This window comes from Paramormyrops kingsleyae, chromosome 15 (assembly GCF_048594095.1).
Source record: "Paramormyrops kingsleyae isolate MSU_618 chromosome 15, PKINGS_0.4, whole genome shotgun sequence".
NCBI classification, from domain to species: domain Eukaryota; kingdom Metazoa; phylum Chordata; class Actinopteri; order Osteoglossiformes; family Mormyridae; genus Paramormyrops; species Paramormyrops kingsleyae.
The window spans coordinates 1,162,989-1,188,691 of record NC_132811.1 but is presented as its reverse complement, the minus strand read 5'-3'; the positions used below and the strand labels follow the sequence as shown (position 1 = coordinate 1,188,691).

The following is a 25,703-nucleotide window of genomic DNA, read 5'->3' as shown; positions in this document are numbered from 1 at the left end:
TAAACAACAAAAGCCACCACAGTAGTTTGTGAACTATTCTTACTGCATGTATGCTGTGCAATGTGCTGCTACACAAATCGGCTTTGCCAATAAATTTTTCCTTACTCTGCTAAGCATACAGCCTTTGTTTATTGCTTATTTGAAATCCGTGTTGCCAGCACTCAACACCATAGCCAGGTTTCAGTGACCACAGAAGGTGTTGCTGGTTTATCTGGATCTGCGCCGCCCAGTCCGGCCCCTGGGGATCGACCCCCTGCACAGCTTAGCTATAGCCCTAATTTAACATACCGGACACTTAAAATTTGAGCACACAGTTACTGAAACTTTGGTAAAATGGTAGAATGTATTGACTTTTATAAGTGGGTCTTTTTTACTATTGTTGCGTTTAATGTATTCTTTCAAGATCCATGACTGTATGGTTATCTAATAATGCATCCAAACGCATATCAGTGCTGCATTGAAAAGGGGCCTTGTGACTACAGTATTTCAGCATTGAATGCGTTTTTTTGTGTAGGTGAGGAATTGAGGTTTACGGTGTTCTCAGGCCTTTTCGCTCTCTGTCTGCTGAGTGAAGCATTAAGCTTGTCTGCATGCAGCACTGTGGTACAGTATGAGGGATGATGATCAAGGGAACCCAGTGGAGATAAAATGGTTACTGGAAATATTCACAGGGGAGGTAAAAGGATGACAAGACTATGCAGAGGAACTGCGAGATATAAAAGATGATGGAGGGTATACATTATGTATGACAGGAGATGACTGTAGCTGCAAATGAAAAATTACTGCAACTGCAGAAACAAGAATCAGGTGGACAAAAGGCTACGGGGCTGCACGTGTTTAACCTGCGTCACGCGAGCAAGGTCATTCGCTCTGGAGGATGCCAGTAAAAGAATTAAGCTGGGTAGCACAAAAAAACAGTAATAGTATTACAAATGCATGCATCAAAAAGTTATTGGAACTATTGATATGTGTAGCGACGAGTCATATTGCTGGCAGAAAGCACGTAATGACAACAATATCTTTCCCAAAACTGATCGTGTTTTTTCCTCAACCTTCGCTTGCAGAAAAAAACTATTACAACGCAGCTAATTTCACTCGCTGTATTAAATGGTGGCTTTAACACGTGTCCAGTGGATGTATAACAAGGCACTTAAATACCTAATCATGTAGGCTATATTTACATCATGAAAAATAAATCCTGCTTTTTAAATGTTACTGTTGACATATATATACGTGAAATGTTAAGGAGAGATAAATGTAAGGACAGTTATCATATTTAAATTACCGGTAACAATTGGAGGGGGCACAAAAAATATGTTATTACTTATGTATTAATTAACCACAAACTAAGTCTTCGTTACATACTGATCTCATGTTTGTTCATCATTAATGAATCGTGACGCATCTTTTATCTGAAGCAGTTATTCTATTTGTTACTGTATCTGTTAATTCTGTAAAGCTTTATGAACAACTGAAGGAACAAGTCATGAATAACACAAGTGATATACTGATCTCATGTTTGTTCATCATTAATGAATCGTGACGCATCTTTTATCTCAAATATATAGCTACTTTATTTGTACATGATTTGTACTTCAGTATAGTAACTGAGTAACTAATAAGGATCTGTACCCCCTGACGTAAAGTACGTGTTACCATTCTGGACACTTTTTCGATCAAATCTCAAAATACTCATGGACACATAACGAAAGACACGTACCATGCAGCTACCATACAATTTCACCGAATATGCCATATTACTATTAACAATTAATTACAATTTTATCTTCTAACCATTCTTAAAACACGACGAGTCGGCATCACGATATGCGTGTTATTAGGCTATGCTGCGTCTGCCTATGCGTCTGCCTATGCGCAGGCTATGCTGCGTCTGCCTATGCGCAGGCTATGCTGCATCTGCCTATACGTCTGCCTATGCGCAGGCAATGCTGCGTTTGACTACTGTATGCGCAGGCTATGCCACAACACATACATACAGATACAGCAGTACTGCAGAGGGGAACCGTGGCATTATTCTGAAGAATAATAATGCGCGGTAAGGAGAATTTTCTCTGAAATTCATGTGCAATTATGCCTAAATTCGATATACCTATTAACCATAAAATCTTATCTTTACGACAACGACTACTACTACTACTACTAATAATAATAATAATAATAATAATAATAATACAAATTAGCCCTGACACAATGATTGCCAAGTGGGAGCAAATGCACCTCGCGCTCCGTGGCTCCGTCGATGCGGGGATTCCGTTCTATTTTTAGCCGTTTTCTCTCTGGAGCAGCGGGGGTTTTCCCAGAGATGCTCTTACCGCTGTGCGAGGAAAAGAGTATTCCATGAATCTTTTCAATTGTGAACAAGCAACCATAAGGTATCTGATGCAAAATTTAAAGACATCACAGAGCATCGTCAACCAGTACGGGCATTTATCAGCCGTAGTACCACTGTGTAGAAATGTTACATAGTAATAAAAAAAAATCACGTAATAAGTTCGGTATGAAAAATACGGCCTGAAAAATACATAGACTGCATACTAAAATAAGACACAAAATGGGATAATCGATTTTTATCTTTTGCAACCTGTTTATACCTTATTACCTTATTCAAGTGCTGGTCAAAATAGCGTTGCTTTGGTGAATATAGGCTACACAACGTAAGTTATTAAAATTATGAAAACTGCTGAAAGCTCGCAGTTTTTCCAGATTTAAAAGACAACAAAATCATCCAATTTACCAAGTACGCGGAGAGGCCATAATTACATAATCGATTCGCTCAATTCGGCTTTATGTCTTGGCGAGGCCTGCCACCCCCCATCAATGAAATCGAGGTGCCTGTTAATTAAAAGGTAAAAGGAACAGTACTTAAATCGAAACATGCTTTAGTGAATGACCCTCATTATATTTAATTAAAATAATCAAATGAAATATAGAAATATAGCTCTTATTTTCTGATCCAAGTTAATATGTGAATAGTCGTGATATAAAATGGACGAATTATGCAATATTTTCGTTTCTAATTGTGTGTGGGCTACCCTTGGTATCAGTATTGCTTCCTACCGCCATCTAGTGTCCATCTCTTAGTAAACCCTCTGGAAAACTTCAAGTAGAATACTCTGGTGTATTTGTCTAATAACTGGTTTGGTCATTTTTGCAAAATTTGACAACAAATAAACATCTGATATATTGTTAAAAGCCGAAAATTATACATTTCTGAGGAATTATGAATTGTCATGATATCCCCTATTTGACTTACGAATGATCTGGGAGTTACAGTACACTGAAAACGACAATTATGCAATCGCTTCTAAATCTCAGAATTTATACTCCTGAGAAGAACTTTAATGTTATCGGTAATTTTACCGTTGAGCAATGATTTATGATACTATCACAATTTAATATGTCTTTACTTAAATTTTAGATAGCTTTGCCTTTAAAACCCAAAATCTCTGAGGTAATATGTGGCATGATTAGTCGCTTTATTGTACAAAATGAAGATATAAATGTATAATAACATTCAAATCTTTGTTAAACATTTTTCCTCATCCAGGCAGAGAAATGCAATGCAAACATGCAAGTTAAACAGTTGATACTTTGCTGCCAGCAATAAACGTTTAAAAACGGTCTGAGTGTAATATGAAAGAATTTTAGCAAGTTATTTCTCCAGTGAAGACGAGGACAGGACGTGTACGCCCCAATATATAATTGGGCTTCATTCTTCTTACATAGAAATCGTAAATCTTTCGCACACTATACAACATACTTTATTTCTGTAAGAATACTAGGTCTAAATTGCCTCTTAATGCTAATTATAACTAAATATGCTAGCTAACGGCTGTATATGTATTCGTAGGTGATTTAATTGGGTAGCATTATAGGTCCACCCTTTTTTAAGTGGACGGCTTCCTTTGTACTTGTTCTTTCTTGTTTTTTCTCGTTCAGTAGTATTTTCCGCACCACTTTTTCATTGTCCAGTTTTCACATCCAAAATCTGAGCGATTCTCCGACACATAACAGAGGATAAATGCAGGACCAACAAGGATATGAAACAACAACGATTGAATAATTCATCATGGCAGCAGCTGGACTGGGCATCACAAACCATCCTCCATGCCGCAGACAGCGACAAAACAAATCACAGCAAGTCAAGGTCTGCAGGCAAAGCTTATAGAACCACTACCAGGCTGCTAGAGCCCACAGCCCTAGAGATGATGGTTCAGTTGATGTGACTACAGACAAAGCTCACACACTTTATTCTACAAGACAAGTGACAGAAACGGTAATGGGAGGTCATGGGTTAAAAAGGTCAAGTGTGACCACAAACAAACGTATGGAGGTCGTCTGGGGTTGGTTGATGCATGCTTGGTGCTACTCTGTCCTATTGTAAATACCTCATATCTGGTTCTTACATGGTAATGCATGATATTTACTGACTTAGTGTGCCTGTTTGGATCATACATAACATTGTGTTATGACAGAAAAGCCATCTAATAATTTGTAATTTGGTACGATGACCAAAACAACATCAAACCAGGTTAAAAAATGACCATGCAAGATAAGTGAAATGGATTAATCTATGCACAAATCAGTCTTTGATTATTAGATATGCTTAATAAGCTAATTAAAGAGAGCTGCAACTAATTATCCCAGTCATTTTCTTTCACCAAGGTAAAACAAAAGTTCTCTATCAGTAGTTAACCTAATTTTACTGATATTTAATTAATTCATGGTTCTGATTCACTCCTCTGAGGATTATGACCTTAGCGTGGTGAAGGGACCTGGGCACCCACATATGCTGGCCAGGCTCAGTCAAAAATGGCTATGGTGGAGCCATATTGTGGGCTCAGCACTCACAAGACAAAAGACCTGAATCAGGTGCAGTGTCATATGGGACAGCAGACATTAAAGGGAAGGACAGAGAGAGATTAAACCGTGGCAATGGGTACTAGTTTTTAGCATGCCAAATGTTACCTCTCTGATGGGGAAGCAGTCATGTAGCAAGAGACAAAAGACTTCAGAGCAAGCATTTCGGTGAAACAAAAGGGGGGTTTATTGAAATCAAAAGAACAATGACTGGAAATAAACAAGATCGAAGGGGTCAAAAATGCAAGGAGTGACGCAAGGAAGGGCACAGGCAACACAAGGGTTCGACATCAATGACTGGACTGGGCAACACAGGAATGGGAAGCACATATATGCAGAACAAACAAGGGGGATAACAAGAGGCAGCTGGGAGTGATTAACATGAGGGTTAGGAATGAGAGGTAAGACAAATGAGTAACAGGCGTGGCTTGTTAGGGTCACACCAGGGAGGAGACAGGAGGCTCAGGTCAACTTGGCAGGCAGGACGAGACACTGATTGATTTACACTTGAAGGTAAGTTCGATCTGGCGCATGGACAGGAAACAAAATGGTTCAGAATGACCCAGAGGAACAGTCAGGATTTTCTGAAACATCTGGTTGAAGATTTTATCCGAGATAGATTCAACTCACACCACAGTAAAAACTTAATCCACAGGCTGAGCGAGATCATGTTCAAGGCCTCAATCATTGTAGTGACTGCAAAGAGCTGTGGCCAGATGGCAGCTGGTGCCTGTCAGGATGGTAACCTGGGTACCGCTGGTGGACACTTGTGGGAGCAGAAACTGTCAAGTAGAAGAAGGAGACCTTCAGGGCATTACTGAGGTATCATGGCTGAAAGGTACCGACAGGCTAGAAAGGCTGCAGTGAAGGCAATCATGGTAATGAAAGCTCATGTATGGGAGCATCGTGTTTGCGGAGCACATGGAGAGATTTGATACCCAAACCATTCAGTGCCTCATGAGGGCAGGAGGCCTTGCTCAGACTGTGCTCTGCTGCGACGGAGAAGTGTGGACTCTGGAGATATTGCTAAGCATTGGAAAGAACACTTTGAGGAACTCAGTCTTACCTGGAGGTTGTATTAGAACTGTTTTACAGATCAGAGTGTACCATTGCAACTAAAGGTGGTCAGGGAACTCCATTGTGGTAAAGCTATATAGGTAGATAAAATCCATCCAGATTTGTTGAAAGCATTATATGTTGTAAGGGTCATGTCGCTGACAAGCCTCTGCATTGTTACATGTAAGGTGGGTAAGGTACCTTGGGACTGACAGACAAGGGTCTGTATTTGTAAAAAAGGCAAACTGAAGGCATCACACTTTTCCGACTCTCTCGGAAAGTCCATGCCAAGGTCCTAGAGAGGAGACTCCACCCAGTGCTTGAACCTAGGATTCAGGAGGAACGATATGGATTCTGTTCTGGCCAAATCTTCACCCTTGCACCACTGTGTGGGGGTTTGTGGAAATATGCTAGAGAGGAAGCATTTTACCACATGAATATAGCAAGAACTGTGTCGGTGTCCTTGGCACAAAACCTAAGCCTACTAGAGAGGGTGTTGGCCTCCTGAAAGGGTGTGCCACCTCACCATTCCTTTTTGTCTTTTCCACGGAGAAGATATCAATGCGGAGCTGTGGCTGGAAGGGTTTCTGGTATTGGGGACTGATTGGAGTGACAGCTCTGCTCTTTGCAGACGATGCCATGCTTTTGGTTTCAATGGACCAGGATCTCCATCACACACTTGAATATTTCAGTACCGAGAGTGAAGCGACAGGGATGGGAATCAGCACTTCCCAATCCAAGGCCATGGTTCTCTCTCCGAAAAGAGTGGATTCCTCATTGCACGTGGGAGTGGAGAGTCTGCCCTCAGTGAGGTAGCTTAACTTGGTATCTTGTTCACAAGTGATGGTAGGGTGGATCATGAGATTGACAGGCGGCAGCTATTCCAGGCACATCTCATTGGATGAAGGCCCTGGAGATGCCCCAGGGCACGTTATATGGATTATATCTCCTGTCTGGCTGATTGGGTGATTTTTTTTAATGAGGCATTTCATGCGCCTTGCATACAGGTATAACAGCACAGCTCTGCCCGTACGACATGAAGAAGCAGCCTTTTGTTTACAAACCCGTGTCCTTAAATGCTTCGCCCCCTGCCAGAACTTTCCTGTGTCTGCACTCATAAATACTGTCCGTTTGGCACAAATGCACGGGGGAGACCCGCTGAAAGCCAAACTTCCTTTCAGCTTGGATACAGGATGTGTTTGAATTTTTAATTAACGCTCTCTGTAGGCTACTTTGAATAATTGCCCCAGTAATACTGAGAAAAAAAATGTCACTAATACCAATATATGACAGCCTAGAAAAACAGTTAGATTTTAAGGAGTTAGATGTCTCTGCTTTTGTTAAAATGTGAACAGCATTGAGTCTGTATTGTATTTTTCAATAGATCAAAGTAACGATACTCGTAAAATAGTGTGTGTGTAATATTTAACTATGAATCAGTACAGACAAATGTCTTTTGCATTCTGCTCCTAGTTTTAACAAAGTCTTCTTTAAGGCTTTTCTCAGATTAATTTCAGTTGGCCACAGGGACAAAGAAACTGATGAAATGGAATCTAATACCCAACACAATTCCAGGCTAGAACAAAATGAGGAACAAAGGTGTCACATAGTTGCTAGAATAAATGGGGATAGTAGCGGAATAGAGGAGGATGTTGGGGTACTGCACACTTCTGAACAGTGATATCTGCTAAGGATTAGTGTAGTGAGATATTTGGTTAAATGCTAAGCACATAAGCAAAGAGGCTCAGACTCCTTGATTAGCCTGAAATAGAATCTTAATTGAAGCAAAGAGCAAATATTACCAAACCATTAAATACTCAAAAGCCACAGCAATGTTTTTAATGATGATCTATGTATCTGTGAGTAGCTGCATTTATCCTGACAGTTCAATCTTCTTTTTCTCACAAGAGCCTCTACAGCAGACGGCTGCATGGAGCTCCTTCAGCAGAACGCCTTAGGCAGCATGCAGTTAGACACTCCCAGGAAGACGATGAGCGCACTGTACTCATCAGTAGCACAACAACAACAGAGACAACGATGTCAGTCATATGGATCAGGGTTCTTGAGATCTGCAATGGCCATAAAGACAGGTGTGTCTTTATGGCCCTTGAGACTGTAACTCTGCATAAGATTGCTGATCAAAGTGGGTGGTAGAGCAGCTCTACTGCCAGTGGTGGGCAGGGTTCTGCTAATCCGCTAACAGTTTAGGGTCCTGCTAATCTGCTAACATCTTTCTTGTTAGCAGATTAGCGTTTCCGCTACCTTTGAAAACCGTTAGCGGACCAATTGCCTTCTGCTAAATTTAGTTACACTAACTGTAAATCCACTAACATTTTTTCATAGGTAAAATAAAGAAAGTTTAATGCTCAGAAACATTTGTAAATCCTAAAATCACACTTATTTGTTCCGGTCTGTTGTGAGCGTGTCTGCAAACTGCCTTCCTGGCACTCTGTTGGCTGACTATGAGAAACACATGATTGGTCAATAACTTGTCAGATATAAGGTAGTCTGGGCTACATGTAAGTGAACTAAGATAAAGTCCATTTAAACTGGAGGACCCTGAACTAAGCAAGAACTGGATTTCTGCAGGGTCACACTTTTATTAGCCAGTACCATTGTTAATCTTCTCTATTTTTGGGTTGCACTAAAGTCCACTGCAAGATAAACATCAGTGACACACCACAGAAATGCGAATTTCTCTTATACATTGAAAGCTAAATCTCCTCGAAATCCAACTGCCTGGTTTAATATGCTCCTGCAGAGTTTTACTTCTCTGTCCTATACACACACATATACACCGAAAAACACTGGTCCTAACCTGGCTGTCTAGCTTATCTATGCAATCCAGCACTAACCTTTTCCGGTAAAATGACTTTGTTTGCCCAATCAGCTACAATGTTCCAGCTTTTTTATACTGAGAGGATACATCAGGAATGCTGGGAAGATGGGCTGTCCTGATGGAGACGTGATAGGACAGCAGTTAGCAGAAAGATGACGCTATCAGGAAAGGGGGGTCCGGCAGGGCCGCGTCGGCCACACTCAGATCGCCAGGTCGATCAGCTGCCTTGGGGCCAAACAAGAGAAAGCTTCTTTGATTGCTTTTCTTGCCAACACCACCTCAGGAGTGACGGCTCACGAGGGCAGTAATCCCTCTCGTGTAACGCCATTCCACCGATATCACACGAGGGCAGTAATCCCTCTCGTGTAACGCCTTTCCACCGATATCACACGAGGGCAGTAATCCCTCTCGTGTAACGCCTTTCCACCGATATCACACGAGGGCAGTAATCCCTCTCGTGTAACGCCGTTCCACCGATATCACACGAGGGCAGTAATCCCTCTCGTGTAACGCCGTTCCACCTATATCACACGAGGGCAGTAATCCCTCTCGTGTAACGCCGTTCCACCTATATCACACGAGGGCAGTAATCCCTCTCGTGTAACGCCGTTCCACCGATATCACACGAGGGCAGTAATCCCTCTCGTGTAACTCCGTTCCACCGATATCACACGAGGGCAGTAATCCCTCTCGTGTAACGCCGTTCCACCGATATCACACGAGGGCAGTAATCCCTCTCGTGTAACGCCGTTCCACCGATATCAAACGAGGGTAGTAATCCCTCTCGTGTAACGCCGTTCCACCGATATCACACGAGGGCAGTAATCCCTCTCGTGTGACGCCGTTCCACCGATATCACACGAGGGCAGTAATCCCTCTCGTGTGACGCCGTTCCACCGATATCACACGAGGGCAGTAATCCCTCTCGTGTGACGCCGTTCCACCGATATCACACGAGGGCAGTAATCCCTCTCGTGTGACGCCGTTCCACCGATATCACACGAGGGCAGTAATCCCTCTCGTGTGACGCCGTTCCACCGATAGCACACGAGGGCAGTAATCCCTCTCGTGTGACGCCGTTCCACCGATATCACACGAGGGCAGTAATCCCTCTCGTGTGACGCCGTTCCACCGATATCACACGAAGGCAGTAATCCCTCTCGTGTGACGCCGTTCCACCGATATCACACGAGGGCAGTAATCCCTCTCGTGTGACGCCGTTCCACCGATATCACACGAGGGCAGTAATCCCTCTCGTGTAACGCCGTTCCACCGATAGCACACGAGGGCAGTAATCTGTTTTACGCCGGCTTGCTTGGCTGTGAAACACCAGTAGCCTCCAGTGTTAAAGGCAAACTGGGCGGCGCATAGTCTCAAAGTGGAATAGTCCATTACAGCCAGGATGGGGGGCAACTTCGTCTACCCTGAAAACTGTTGCTAAAAATGCAAATAACATGCATGTTGCCTTTTATCCATAAATGTAACTTCTGGTTACTCTGTTGACTTTACTTTTGACAATGTAAATGTGACTAGAATAACTTTCTTATAACAAACACTCTGATGGATAAAAAATTAGAAACCGAACAGCAGGAAGGCGCTAGAGAAAGCAAACTAGCCAGGCGGAAAGCACAACAAACTCCAACGAAATACTCGAAGTAAGAAAACACCAAGACGTGTTATGTTTCAGTGTTACATTTATTTATTTAGCAGAGGCTTTTGTCCAAAGGGACATACCCGTAAGAACACTTGGCTTCGGACAGCAGGGTCAGCAGCCGTACAGCAGTTGGGGTTAAAGGTCGAGCTCTACTCTGCCAGCCACTGGATTCAAGGCCATGACCTTCTGCACAAGGTACCGACCCTGAACGTGCAAAGCTGCAGACTGCTACCTCCTAGACACAGGTAACAAGACCAAGTAACCATTAGCTGCTTCTAGCTCATACGACTGCCTTGAGAAAGGTCAGGGTAACAGCGAGATCGCATGAGATCCAGAGCCTTAACCATTTCCTCTATCACATACCAGGCACCCAAGATGGCTACAGAACTGTCAAGTCCTGACTGGTAGTAGATTGCAATAATTTTCCCATTTGTACTTAAAAAAATATAACACTCCAATGGTGTCTTTGATGGAAATATCACAAACTAAAGTTAACATTTCTAATATTATTACTTCTAACTCCTCTTTTAACAACTAATTGTAAGTAAAATGTGGAAGACTTCATTTATTGTAGCTGTTTTGATGGAATACAAAATTGCAGTGTTACATGATGATTATGCAATAAAAAATATAAAATTGTTTTGCTATGTAAAAGACTAGATTCTAGGGAAAATCAGTATGAGAACAGGGTACTATCATTGAGCTTCTTGTGGTACAGAGGAGGTCAGATCTATACGGTAGATTCTGAACAGGGAGATGAGGGAGGGAAATGTAAGCTGTGAAATGACATCATGAATGAAGTATGGAAAGGAGAGAAGCAGGAAAGTCAGGAAAAAAACAAGGGTTTAGCAGAGAAAACTTATCTGTCTGAGGGTCACTCTGCCCCACACCAAGCCCTCTGAAGATACGATGATCACAGCACTGCAAAGATCCTGGGAAATGCAGGCCTGGACTACGACTGTCGTGATGTATCTCAAAGTGAGAGCATGATTGTTAAAACATCCGACCTAAACAAATCATTCAGAGCCCTGAACGCCCCAGGATCGGGACGCCTCTGGTGTGACCTATTCTTTCACAGATCTGACACAGGTATCGTCACACCTGCCAGATGGCCTCACAGAGTCACATCTGTCTTGGGCAACCCTTCCACACAAAGAGTCTGCCTCAGCCGTGTCCTGGCAGCCTCTTAGTCTATCCATTTGGTGTCAGCTCTCAGAGTTTTTACAGCCTGCATGTCCTAGCTGGGAAAGCAATACAATAGGAACGAATTAACGAGTCCCTATGAACTGCAACACACCCCCTCGAGAAAACCTCATGGATTGTCTCTGTGCACAAGTGATTCTCCACAGTTGTGGAAGAGTCCTGTACCTGTTACGGTGAGTCTTCATTTACCTAAACAAACCAAGCAGCATCATTAGGATTCTCATCTTTAACTTCTGTGTGTTCAACACCAGCCAGACTTCCCTGCTGAAGGAGATGCTCAAGGTGGAGGGTTTGGTTGGATGGTTTCAGAAAAGCAAGGAGATCCACAGCAGTTTGGAGGAAATTTTAGTTAGTGTTTTAGTCTTCCACAAACTGCTACTTATGTCTTACCAGTGTGTCATAGCCAATGTCCTGTTTTTCGCTGCTGTTTGCACTGGAGGTAATATCACGCTGAATCGGGCTGAAAGCTTGTTCTCTCACTGGAGTCAGGGCTCTGGAAGTGGTGGGGGAGCATCCTCACCTCGTTGGAGTCCCGTCCTCCCGAATGAAAGCTGGTGCAGCTGAGATACACCTACAGCCTCCCAAAAGCGAAGCATGACTAAGACTCTGGTAATAACATCAAACTTCAATGCGGAACCTGCTGATATTCACCCCGGATGAATATTTACCACATATGTGCGTGCGATATGTTACAGAGGAACTCTCCACACTGCCCGCTCTACCTACGGCTGCGGCAAAAACAAAAGCAGTGAATCATTAAATGCTCATTTAATGAAATGACATGTGTATGTGTGTGTGTGTATGTGTGTGTGAACCAAGCAGCACTTTTAATTTCTGTTCTGTAACTGCTCTTAAGTCGCTCAACCTATTCCTTGTTACTTATCCATTATATAACTTAATCCTGATCAGAGTCACCTGGGGGGGGGGGGGGGGGGTGGTTTCAGTAGTATTTTTAAATTCGGATCACACTCAGAGTTATGAGCTTCCATGAAGTTATTTTCAGTTCGGGATGATTGCAAAAGAGGGTATTTTCTCAAATTTGGGGGAAAACAATTCCCAGAAAGAGCTATTCAATTCAAATCGAGCGTCAACAGGAAGATTATTATACGTTTTTATATCTGTTATGTCTATTAGACATTCTGTGCATGTAGCGCAGGTTCTGTAGAGCTGCAGCTTTGGACTGTGGCGACGTCATTTCCCCGGTGAGCAGGAAGAACATGCTCATTAAGCGGCAGAAAGGACCTTGGCTTTGGCTGATTATAGCACTTTTTAAACACACTGCCAGAGACAGGACTGTGTTAGAGGTGAGAGATACAGGAGGCCTGGAGGCAGTCAATTCCGCTCCACTGCTCCACGCACCCGCAGGAGAAAGGAAACAAATCTCCTGTCTCCTTAACCCACCTGCAATGAAGCTGATTCCTCCTGTTTCGCCCGTCTTCCTTTGTTCACGATACCTTATGCAGTGTTCCTGACATTTTTAACCGAATGTTAAAAAAGGCCTCTTGTGCAGAATACTGTCATAATGGAGCATGTTTAACGAGACAGTGAGGTCCCAAGCAGACAGCAGACAGGGAGGGAGGGTCCTGCCATGTGATCTATTAGCATGTGTGGTCCACAGAGCAACTCGAAAAGAAGCTTCCCTGATTGCTGATGTCTAGGGTGACCGTCTGACTGTCCATTACATTCCTGTCAGAAGCCGAGGTGGACAGAAGGATGGTTTCACGCAGATGGAAAGTGTAGATCGGCATGCATAATGCAAGACAGGAGCCAAACATACAGGGTTCAGTTGCCTCGACCAGGATTAACTGATAACGCACGATGAATTAATTAGATCTTAATCAGCAAGCACAAGGCCTGCAAGTGTTCCACGCAGGACTTCATTTCATCCCACTTCGAAATATAAGGGCTAAACGTGAAGCAGTAAGTGTACATGAATAGCAGAGGTCAAATGAAATTCTAATTCCACATAATGGAGTATAACCACATTAAATTGTGTACTTCATATTAATATTTTCATACATTACTAGACCTAAGAGTATATTTAACCAATAAAGTACATAACAACCATTTTAGTTGTATTACTACTTCGATCAAATTTACAGGTGACAGGTGCAGAATGTGGGATATATATTCTCTATTAAAGGACTGTCTTGAGACAAGTTCTCTGGAAGCAGAACCTAATTTATTTAACAATCAAATAGAAAAACGCCATACTCCCTCTGCAAATAATTAAGCAAAAACAATAATAACCAAAGTAAACAAGTATATTTTCTGCACTGCGTGTGTCTATCACATTCAGGCCCTGTTTGGATAAATCATGTAATTCTAGATCTTGTATAAGCTCAGTCAAATTAGTATTTTCAGAACAGCTGCTTATCTTTTTCGCAGAATGACAAGGGAAAACGGCGTAAAAAAAACAAGCCAAGCCAGATGAGTCTAAGAGCAGCTTTGGCCTAGTTGTGTGATGGATAACGTGGAGAGGAGGCCAGTCGAGAGAAATCCTTTTAACATAAGGTTTTTTTTTTTCCAGATTTAAGATCTGTCCCAAAGACATACAAGACACCATCTCGCAAATTCCAAACCAACACTTGTTAACAGAACTCTTCTTTTATAGCTCATAAATATATCCAGGCAACAAAGTGATTACAGAGACAGAAAAGCCTTTTTCCTGGAGAGTTACAACCTATCATGGAATCACAGGATTCAAGGAACACTAGCTGTATTATTATTGCATGACTGACCTCATTTAGTGGGATTAAGATTTTATGGCTGTTCAGCTCACTCAAGTAAAGATTTATCATCGATAAGCCAACATATTCAGAGTGGTGACACTACCACTTCATACGCAAGTGAAAGACGAGGAACGAGTTTTTACAATCCACCTATTAAACCAGACAAGTGTACAAACTCTTAGAAGCACAGTTTAGTGTGAATAAGCAATATCATGTAATGCTATTTAATCTGCAGAAGGTGCGCAGGCACCTTTAACTAAACCTTTCTCTAACTAATGTTTCCCATCCATGAAGTTTATTTAAAGAGCCTGGATTATTGCCAATGCAGTGCTGAAATCTTTAATCAGTTAATCTAAGGAGCTGGCAGACATTGAACTAAAAGCGCCCCCTTATGGATGCTGGTGCAGTGGTTAGCGCCGTTACCTCATACCTCTGGGATCAGGGTTTGAGTCTCCGCCGTGGCTCCATATGTGGGAAGTTTGCATGTGGTTTTTCCCACCACAGTCCAGAAACATGCTGAGGTTAATTGGAGTTACCAAATTGAGCATGTGTGCCCTGCGATGGGATGGCGCCCTGTGATGGGTTGGCGCCCTGTGATGGGTTGGCGCCCTGCGATGGGTTGGTGCCTTGCGATGGGTTGGTGCGTTGGCGATGGGTTGGTGCCTTGGCGATGGGTTGGTGCCTTGGCGATGGGTTGGTGCCTTGGCGATGGGTTGCTGCCCTGCGATGGGTTGTTGCCCTGCGATGGGTTGGTGCCCTGCGATGGGTTGGTGTATCACTCCTCATGCCCATAGGCTCTGGCCCCCTGTCGTGACCCTGAACAGGGCAGATGGGTGGGGCCCTTCAGGGCTCCAGCTTCACTTCTCCCAGTACCAGCACTGGTGGTCCTTATTGAACACACTCAATGCAACATATCCATGTGTTTACTGTATTACTGACAAATGCTTTGGTAATATACAATTTACAAGAAGAACACTGCGGTGCTTTGTTTTAAAGGAAAAGGTGAAGTAGTATTATTAGAAAAATCATTATGTCAAATGGTGCTTTTTAAAAGACAGACACCAAAGAAATGTACAAAGGTAAAGATAAGGTGTGGGGTCAGTCGCTCTTCCGTCAGTGCGTCTGTCCCTGCATGGATTATGCTTCATATGAGCGATTAACAGGGCAGGTTCTGTCCTCTTGTCCAGTTTTGTCTCTTTCAACCCGCAGCACAGGAACCGGGACCTACGTGCTAAATAAGCATGCAGGACACAAAAGGCTCGTAGGTGACACTTCACATGCGATTTCTTAGGGAACTACACCACCACCCCAAAGCAACGGAGGATAAACTAGTCGTTTTGTTAATTACGGGGGGGTGGATGTTCTGCTAATAAGCACGGGCGAGTTTCACCGTCGATATCAGCAGTATTAGACGAAGGTATGATGGTTACGATCAAATTTTCCAATGCAGAAATATGGACATACAAGCAAAAACCTATTAATGTACTAAAAGTAATTGTGGTATAAAAATAATTCCATCAGATCAAATGTAAAAATTATACAGATAATTACATTTCAAAGATGTTTATTTCATTACCTTGTAAAGTAGGGAGCTTTAAATGCAATTTATTTCTGTGAAGCATGTAAACTATGAATTGTATGAATAGCAATTGCTAGGAAACACAACTATGTGTATGGTATATGTAAGGTGATGATAAGGGTAAGGACCGCACTCAGCCGGTATACATCTACAAGGAAATAAGGCAGCTACCAGGGTGGGATTATCTATCGCCACTGTAAGAAGGGAGCCAGCGGACCCTGACCAGGGTGTAACTACTGGAGGACATTCATTAGCTGCTATATTGGCAGAATCATGTCAACCTGACATAAAACTGAAAGGCAATAGAGTGTGAAGCTGAGCTCAAAACCACAGCACATGCAGGGCCATGTGGGGCAAATTACCACAACCAACCTCAACCGCAGTGCACAGGGGGACCCAGTGGGACTACAGAGCACAGCCAACCTCAACCGCAGTGCACAGGGGGACCCAGTGGGACTACGGGGCACAGCCAACCTCAGCCGCAGAGCACAAGGGGACGCAGTGGGACTACGGGGCACAGCCAACCTCAGCCGCAGTGCACAGGGGGACCCAGTGGGACTACGGAGCACAGCCAACCTCAGCCGCAGTGCACAAGGGGACGCAGTGGGACTACAGAGCACAGCCAACCTCAACCGCAGTGCACAGGGGGACCCAGTGGGACTACGGAGCACAGCCAACCTCAGCCGCAGTGCACAAGGGGACGCAGTGGGACTACGGAGCACAGCCAACCTCAGCCGCAGTGCACAAGGGGACGCAGTGGGACTACAGAGCACAGCCAACCTCAACCGCAGTGCACAGGGGGACCCAGTGGGACTACGGAGCACAGCCAACCTCAGCCGCAGTGCACAAGGGGACGCAGTGGGACTACAGAGCACAGCCAACCTCAACCGCAGTGCACAGGGGGACCCAGTGGGACTACGGAGCACAGCCAACCTCAACCGCAGTGCACAGGGGGACCCAGTGGGACTACGGAGCACAGCCAACCTCAGCCGCAGTGCACAGGGGGACCCAGTGGGACTACGGAGCACAGCCAACCTCAGCCACAGTGCACAAGGGGACGCAGTGGGACTACGGAGCACAGCCAACCTCAACCGCAGTCAAACCTGTGTAATGACGGCCCAGGCTGTCAAACCTGTGTAATGAGCCGGTCACACAGGGGTACGTCTATTTATTGGTCTTGAGCACAACAGTTAATACAGTATTCTATGGCACAGTTAAAGATAAAAACTAAAAAAGGACTAGTTTCTGCCATATAGCGTTGTCTGTATTGTAAATGATGATGTCTTGCCTACATTAAATCTGTCTGTATGTTTGTTTTTGGCCTAACAATAATGGTACATTAAAAGGAAAAAAACCTTAAAGGAGGCTGCACTAAACGTAAAGTTCTTCCTTTAAAAAGTCGACACCAATAGGAAATCTTTTTTTTTTTTTTTTAAATGCAGCCAATCAGAAAAGCAGGAAGGAAGCCTGGTGAGGGCAGTTTCAGCAGCTGCCCCGGGGGGGGATGAGGGCCGTGGGATGGGGATCCTTGGCAGAGGGACTGCGCTCCAGATGCCCCTGACAAATGGAGCTCGGAGGGAGGTGCACATGGCCAACGGGAGCATATGGGAGCTGCACCGAACACAGGCTGCAGGGACTAGAGCTCGGGGGGGGGGAATAAGAATAAGCCCCACATTTGCACAACTCCACAGAAAAAGAGCTTTATTTTTAAAGAAGGATTCTTTAAAAAAAAAAAAAAAAAAAAGGCTGAGTACATAGGATGTTAGAATACAGAGGAACTGCGTTCCATCACAACAGGCGAGTGAGAATAAATAAGACCGGGATGACTTTGCTGCAGATGCTGTGAAAGGCTGAGAGTCCTGCCCAGGGAAGCAGTTTAGAGATTCCCAAGTCTTTCTGCACAGTAATGATGGGGGAGAAACAGAGAGGCGGAGCAGAGCCTCCGGTTCTCACTGGCCTAGAGATCACACATCTGCAGGCATCATCGGTACCTCACAATCTCAAACCGCAGCGGGACGGGGTGCGGGACGTGCAATAGAGAGGAGGGGGTTCTACGGAGGCACAAACTAAAACGAGACGCAAAGCCAGGCCACTGTGTGATTAGCACTTTGGCGCTTTGCTTTTCAGGAAACTAAGGGGGGCTTCGGATCCGCTCCGGCCCAGTTGGCTTCTACTGGGAAAATTTAGTTTCATGACTGAAAATGACAGACACACAGCTGGGCGGCTCCCTCAGACATGCACGCCTGTGTTTCCCTCTTTACTTGGTGTTGTAAGAGGAAAAGCGCTGGTTGAGGGGGTTCTCCGGCGACTTGGCCCACTCCTTCTTCAGCAGCTGCTTGAGTTGCGACAGACGCATGTTGGGGTTCTCTTTCTTCAGGCGGCACATGTGCAGCTCCTCGAACGTGGCAAACGCTGCCCTCATGCGCCGCTCCGGGTGCCGGTCCAGGTCCTCTGCGGTACTGTCACGCGAAGGGGAGGCGGGACAAGTGCAACCAGAATTAGCCAGCAGTAAAATGACTAAAACATTTTGGGTAGATGTTTTATCTTTACATAAAGTCGCCTGGTTATAGAGCAGGCATGAAGGGTGTGGGTGACAGCATAGAGAAAGTGCTAGAATGTACCTGAGGGCAGCGATGGCATCCTCGATGGTTCTAGCTTCAATCGTGCCTTCTTCAGGGACTATGCGATTCACGTTCAGCTCCAGCGGCTGCTCAAGGTGGGTTTTTTCTGCCGCACATAAACAGAGGCATAGTGAAGCACAGGCACTGGCAAATGCTACAGAAGTGGTGCAGTGAAGCACAGGCACCTGCGAACACCATGGCAGAAGTGAAGTGAAGTGAAGCACAGGCACCGACAAGCACTTATGAAAGAGGCGCAGTGAAGCACAGGTGCCGGGGAACACTACAGCAGAGATGCACTGAAGCACAAGTGCTGGCGGTCGCTACGGTGCAGGTGCAGTGAAGCACAGGCATAGGTGCCAACGAGCACTATGACAGAGGTCCAGTGAGGCACAGGTGCCTGCAAGCACTGCGGCAGAAGTGCAGTGAAGCACAGGAGCCGCCGAGCGCTGTGGCAGAGGTGCAGTGAAGCACAGGCACTGCCGAATACTGCAGCACAGGGCACAGCAGACACTCTCTCACCTTTCTCCTTGGCCACTTGCTGCTGCTGCTGCTGTTCGTTGTACAGGGTTTCCTCAATCTGTGCCCGGGTGACTTTGCCCCCCTTGCCCTCTCGGACCACCTTGCCCTTTATCTTAGCTTCCTCCTCCTCAAAAAGTCGGTGGTTCTCCTTTTTTCGCTCCAGGGCTTCCAGGCGCTTCTTCTCCCTGTCATCCTGTGAAATGAGTATTACAAGCAGAGCGATTAATATAGCAGTGAGAGCTGTCTGCAGTCAGGGAGAAGCAGGAAGGAAAATGCTCCCCGTTTCCAAGGACGCGGAACTGCGAGCTAGAGACTTCACCTCAATAACTGGGTGAAACAAACCCCACAGCCATGACTTTAACAGAAGAATTAACAGTAAGAACTCTCTATAGTACACTGGGAAAACACCATTCATTCAAGCGCCTCTCCTAATCCCTCATCCAGTACAAAGTGAGCATGAATGCACAGCTTATCCCAGGAAGCACAGGACACACAGCATGGGAGACCCAGGGAAGGGCACCAGTCTAGGGGGGGGGGGGGCAGTTCAGAAACCCCATTCACCCAAATGCATGGCTCTTATACTGCAGCAGGAAGCACACACAAACAGAGCTACAAAACTGCACACAGAGCTACAAAAGCACTACAGTTTAATGAAATTAACACAATTGTACATTTCATCTCTAAGCCAAAGTCATTTACAAAATAGTTATGCACAAAATCCCCTGAAAAGCTTCTCTGATTGATGGTTCTGCATCAAGTTCTGTATGTACCTCAATCCTGAGAAGGCAAAGGCAGTATTATGGTAATATTGCGGTATATTGGGTTTACGGAGGTATTTTCGCTCAATTACCCCTTGCTCGGCAAATTTTAATCACCAAGACATCAAAATACCATATCCCACACCATAAAAATTTCCACTCGTATTGATCGTGTACGAATAAATATTCTGATGCCTCGATGGTATGACAGTATGAAAAATTAGATGATACCACCAAAGCCTAATTTTGAGGTTAATATTTAATCCAATATCAGCAGTGAAAGGGGTAAAGGAAACAACCATTTTAAGGGATTTTTTGGTTTTATAAATATATATACATTAATTCTTGTAGCCACTTTTGTCATGAGATAAACTGATATTAACACAGACTCCAAAATGCAGCATTCGGCTGTTTCATCAAGACTATCATCGCCCCCTAGTGTTGACTACTTTCAGCTGCTCTTTTCATTATACCCAAACCATGCTAATATCAGTGTTGGGGAAGCTACTCTGAAACTGTAGTTTGACAAGCTACAAGCTACTCGTAAGTTAAAGTAATTAAACTACAGTCAAGCTACCCTTTTGGAAAAGTAGTTAGCTACACTACAAGTTACTATCAAAAAGTAGCTAGCTTTTGATTTTTTTGAACAACGTATATTATAAATAACTGAATGTCTGAGGAATGTTTTAAGTAAAATATTTAGTGTTTAAAACAATGCAATACAATTATGATTTCAAAGAGTATTGTTTTATTACACACAACACTCAAATATCTCAGACTGTTTGTCAAAAGTGCAATATTTCAACAAATACAACATTGCAAGAACAAAATATACATCCAACGTAAATTGCATGTAGAACATTTTCTCAAAAATACCGATTGTGAGATGGTTGCATTTTGGCAAGAAAATACATTGAACAACCGCTCACATGTGGCACTGGCAGGGAAAGAGCTATCTGGTGTAGTTGCAGTAGACTGAAACCTCATCCAAAACATTAACCTCCAAAGAGTCAAAATGTTATAATTTGTAATGTTAGAAAAGCCTCAACTGACGAGTAAGAACGCTTGGAAAATGTTAAGTATTTTAGTTGAACTGGCATAGTTAGTCACTGTTATTATTATACCACTCAAGCAAAACAGGAATGGTTTCACACCATCAGTCGAGAATTGAGGTGCAGTGTCCTTCTAATAAGAGCAGGCAATAACAAAATGTATAGGCAACTCAATTTGTTCTCTTAACTAAACTGAAGCAGAAGTGCCTGACCTGTTAATTCGACACAAGAGAAGTTCCTCAAAATGACTGTCGGAAAGACGGTTGCGTTTTGCCACTTCTGTACGTCAGTGAACCGTTAGCCGCAAGATGCGTGATTAAACAACAGGTGGCGGTAATGGCAAAAAATGAGTTTGTAATCTAACAAGAAGACTTGCATCGCGCTGATTCGCGCAGCTACACCGCTACTTGCTGCAAAAAGTAGTTAGCTACTGGAAAAGCTACACTGTTTAAAAAGCAACTGAGCTACTGCCAAGCTACTGAAAAATGTAGTTAAGTTAGTAGCGTTGCTACTTGTAGTTATAACTACTCCCCAACACTGGCTAATATACATTATGTTTCTCTGATATTTATATATAAATGCATCTCCTAGTATGCTATTACCTAGTAAACCAAAGATTTTAATTAAACCATCCAATTTAAAACACAATGAACAGAATCAAAGGCAAGTCATACAAAGCACAGAAAAAACACACAAAAACCCCCACCTTGCAATGCACATACAATGGTGTTTCGATTCTGCAAGCTGGGCTATTGTTTTACCATGAGAAAGGCTGCACACAAAGATTTGATACATAATGATCAGACTCCAATGGCTGCAGTTTGCTGCTGCTATTTTCACACACAAATCAATGCTGGGGGAGTGAAACACAACAGGGGGCCTTTTCACACACAAACGGCTAATTTCTGAAATTATTGACGTGAAGCACCACTGTAAAATGTCATTTGTTTGACAACAGCCAAACAAAAGAAACAACCACAAAGAAATTCTCCTGCTACAATAAAGGATATTCCCAAGAAAATAACTGTTCATAGCAACTTATGAATGAATAGTAATAAAAAGTGAAGATTATGTTAGGGCCACCAGCTCATTGGTCAGAGATTTGTATACAGTCTTTGTACCATGTCCCTTCTGAGGCATATGTGTTAGTGTCGATGAATTGTTACACCCCTAATCGATATATCAGTTAAGGTCACAATACAATTTAACCAACTCAATATCAAATATAGATTCATATCATTTAACCCTGATAATACGGTAAAACACTGCCAAAAAAAAATCTGCAAAAAAGTTTCTCACACAAAGCAATCTAGAAACTCACCTTAGCAGAGATCAGCACATTACAGTACATTTTATGTAGCTTGGTACACCCGTGTTCCTAGGTTTTCAGAGAGCAATGGCACTTCTCCATTGCCACCGTCTATTTGAATGAATTGCATGGATATACCAGTGATCTGCGTCGATATGCATGGATTATCTGAAGGAAAAAGGGCATCTTCTATATACTGTACTATTCATTATTAGTAGTATCACACATCGCGATGTATGGATGCATTCCCAGTAACTCGGAACTTGAAAATTTCCAATCTCCTACTGAAAAAATACTATAGAACAGCTGAATGGAATGGATTCGTAATGCAAATTTACACAAGCTAACGCTAATTCCACTAGCGTTAAAATAAAGGAATATTTTTGAATAAACTTGTCTACAGCTCATTCTGTTAAAGAACTGTGAGAAAATCGTATCGTGAACTCAGAATCATGAATCGTATCCAATCGTGAGTTGAGTGTATCATTACATCCCTGCTGAACAAACCCTTCTGCAGTGGAAACCCGAAGCAAGCTGGAACTCGTCTCAGGTCATGGTAGGGGGTGGGTAACCGAACCATGAGCAAACAAGACCTAGAGCACACGTGGTTAGTCAGGATGCTTAGCCATGTCACTTGCCTTAACAGCAATGTAGTGTTTGACCTAAATGCATTTAAAGATTTTCTTATGCTTATTCTGTAGTGAATAGTTTTATGACATGAGAAGCTTTATGCATGGGTAAAAAGCAACTGTGAGTAAGGTCAAATCATATGCTCATAAGACTTAAGTGTGTGGAGGCAGTGGGTAAGTAGGTAAGCGGTGATGGATGGATGGATGGATGAGTGTGCAGAACATAAGCTAGTCCTGAATGCCAGTGTATGACTTATACTGGTTCATTAGAACTGGGCTATGAATACTATCACTCTAAAGAACTCTGTTGGTAAGTAATACAATTTTATTTCTAATAATAAAAGAGTATAATCCTGGAAGTACTAATCCAAGTATTTCCGAAAGACGTAGTTTTTTAGCCGTCATTTGTAGGCTCCCAGTGACTCAGCTGTTCAGACATTTAAAGGAAGTTCGTTCCACCACACAGGTGCCAAAACAGAGAAGAGTCTAGATGCACGTCTTGCTTGCGCCTTAAGATGGTTGGACCAGGCGAGTGGTGCTGGAGGTTCGGAGAGAGCGTGGTGCTGTGCGGGGTGAGATAAGTTCTAGGTAGGAGGGTGCTGGTCCATTTTTGGCTTCGTAGGCGAGCACCAGTGTTTTGAATCTGCAGAGGAAGTGCAGCAATGGCGTGGTGTGGGAGAACTTGGGAAGATTGTAAAGGAGTCAGGCAGCTGCATTCTAGATCAGCTGCAGAGGATGAATGACTTGCAGTAGCTTAGTCTAGAGATGACAAGAGATTGAACAAGTACCTGAGTGGCTTGTGCGGAAAGAAATGGATGAACCCATCTGATGTTGAAGAGGAGAAATCAACAAGAGCGGGAAAGATTGTGAAAGGAAAGGGACAGGTGACTGTCCGTGGTTACGGATGGCAGATGAGCTGTCATCCATGATGACCAATGCAAATCCCAACATCCAAACAAACGGCACAGCCGCACTGGACCACAACAGAGTGGCGCGTGACTCACCTTGCGTTGCTCCTTCTTCAGCACGTGCTTGTCGTTCTCCTGCCAGAGCGCATCTTCCTCCTCCTGCTTCTTGCGGGCGTCCGCGACCGCCTTCGCCTCCGCCTTGCGAGCCCGGGCCGTGGCCGACTTCGAGTTCTCTCCCTGGAACTTCTTCGGCATTCCTCCACGGGTCCCCTTACACACACCAAGCCATATATAATGAACGGAAGCATCGTGCTCGGACTATTCAGTGCAAAGTTCATTTTAATTTTAATGTGCTTGAGTAATAGGAAACTTGTACGTAGCAATAAGCCAGCATATGGAATCAAACATTAAAATTATGGGAAACTCGAATGGTCTGTAAACGAGACGAATAAAACAGTAAAACGTAGATGTACATTACACGAACTACTGGTTTATACAGACAGCTTAATACACAACCAATGTGGAAAAAGTAGTCTCTGTTTGCAAAAGTATAAAGTTCAGCCTATGATTAATTGGAAAGCGAACGTTTGTTTTCATATTCTGGCACATTAGAAGCCACGTTAATCTACCAAAACGAGGGAATTATTTTAAAAATAACTGTGCACAACTGCTAGTCAGAGTGCTCGATATCATTCTTTGTGCTTAAAATGTCTCACTGACAAGGCTAATAAGAATCAACACAAAAATAAAGAATCCCAGTGCAGCCAAATCAACGCTCTAAGCATAGCTAGCGAGAAAGTCGCTGACCCAGGGAAATGTAAACAATGAAGGATTTAAGTCAGTTTAGCAAATAACCTCTTACATAAATATATTTTAGCTATAATATGCATAACTGTACAAAACTGAAACTTAACATTTCATTTTCTTCACTTAAAGCAGCTCAGTAAACGGTACCGCTTACCTTGGTATCCGTAGGCTGCTACTCTGACAGAGGGCGATCCTATATAATGAAGCGCTGTCTATACTACTGCCTGTCAAAATAGCACATGCTATGTTTTACAAAATAAAACCACCTCTGTGAGAAATGTTGGGCTTTTTCTACATCATATCAGCGATTCACAGAAAATACCTCTTCATCTGCGCGTTATTCTTAGCTTATTGCAGTATCTTAATTCAAACAGTAAGGACAGCACAGCATGCCGGGGTCTTCGTTAATGCTTTACTTCCGTCTCCGTCACGAAGGGCCTCTGCTCCCGTCCTAAGCGGCTCTTTGGCTGTCACTGTGCTCTTCCTTTTGTTCACGGTTTTAAAAATACTCGCAAGCAGGGGCGAAACTACGATTTGACATGCAGGATGCAGCCCGGGGATAAAATCTGGCCCCAGCCATAAAATTTACAGTATAGGGATTGATTCCCCCACTATCAAATTTCCCGACGTGGGATTGCTACTAAGTACATACAAAAAACGGAACAAATCGCCAGTTGTTGTGGAATATTTTTTTTCAGGGGTGGGCTGAGACATGCATACATACATAGATAAATAACAGGGTGACTGAAGCCCCCTACACAGGGTCTGGAACCTCCGAGGCTCCTGGCGCTTTATTAGCTTCCAAAAAGCGGTGCGAGTAATAAACCATATTTCTGTTTTCGTTAGCAGTAGTCTAGTCTTCCTCCTTACAAGGGGCTTCGTTATGGGATTTTAGTAGTCTTAGCGTAAACACGATAAATGAGATAAGGCGAATCTGGATGTTTATGCATGTAACTTATTTAAAATTAAAAGTACTGTCAAGTGTAAACTTATATGTACTGTGTTCTGTTTTTTAAGTGACTTTAAGAGTGCACTTGATTGCTGGAGACCGAGTCTTGTTGAGATTTGTAAGTTGGACAGTTCTACAGAGTGCAACTAATGTTGATGCTGCAGGTCTGGCTTTTAATTTAACAAAAGTTCATCTCTGCTTGGGTAT

At 43.5% G+C, this 25,703-nt stretch overlaps 1 protein-coding gene across 1 annotated transcript; it reads right to left on the bottom strand.

Annotated features, from left to right (window-relative positions):
• Window positions 1–17,667: 17,667 nt before the first annotated feature.
• On the bottom strand, window positions 17,668–24,980 carry ccdc124 (coiled-coil domain containing 124). Its single transcript, XM_072699751.1, has 5 exons — window positions 24,702–24,980; window positions 23,837–24,010; window positions 19,085–19,277; window positions 18,566–18,671; window positions 17,668–18,403 (listed from the first exon to the last, which is right to left on the bottom strand). The coding sequence occupies exons 2-5, from the start codon at window positions 23,993–23,995 to the stop codon at window positions 18,202–18,204; spliced, it is 660 nt and encodes a 219-aa protein (XP_072555852.1). The 5' UTR covers window positions 23,996–24,010; window positions 24,702–24,980; the 3' UTR covers window positions 17,668–18,201.
• Window positions 24,981–25,703: the final 723 nt, after the last annotated feature.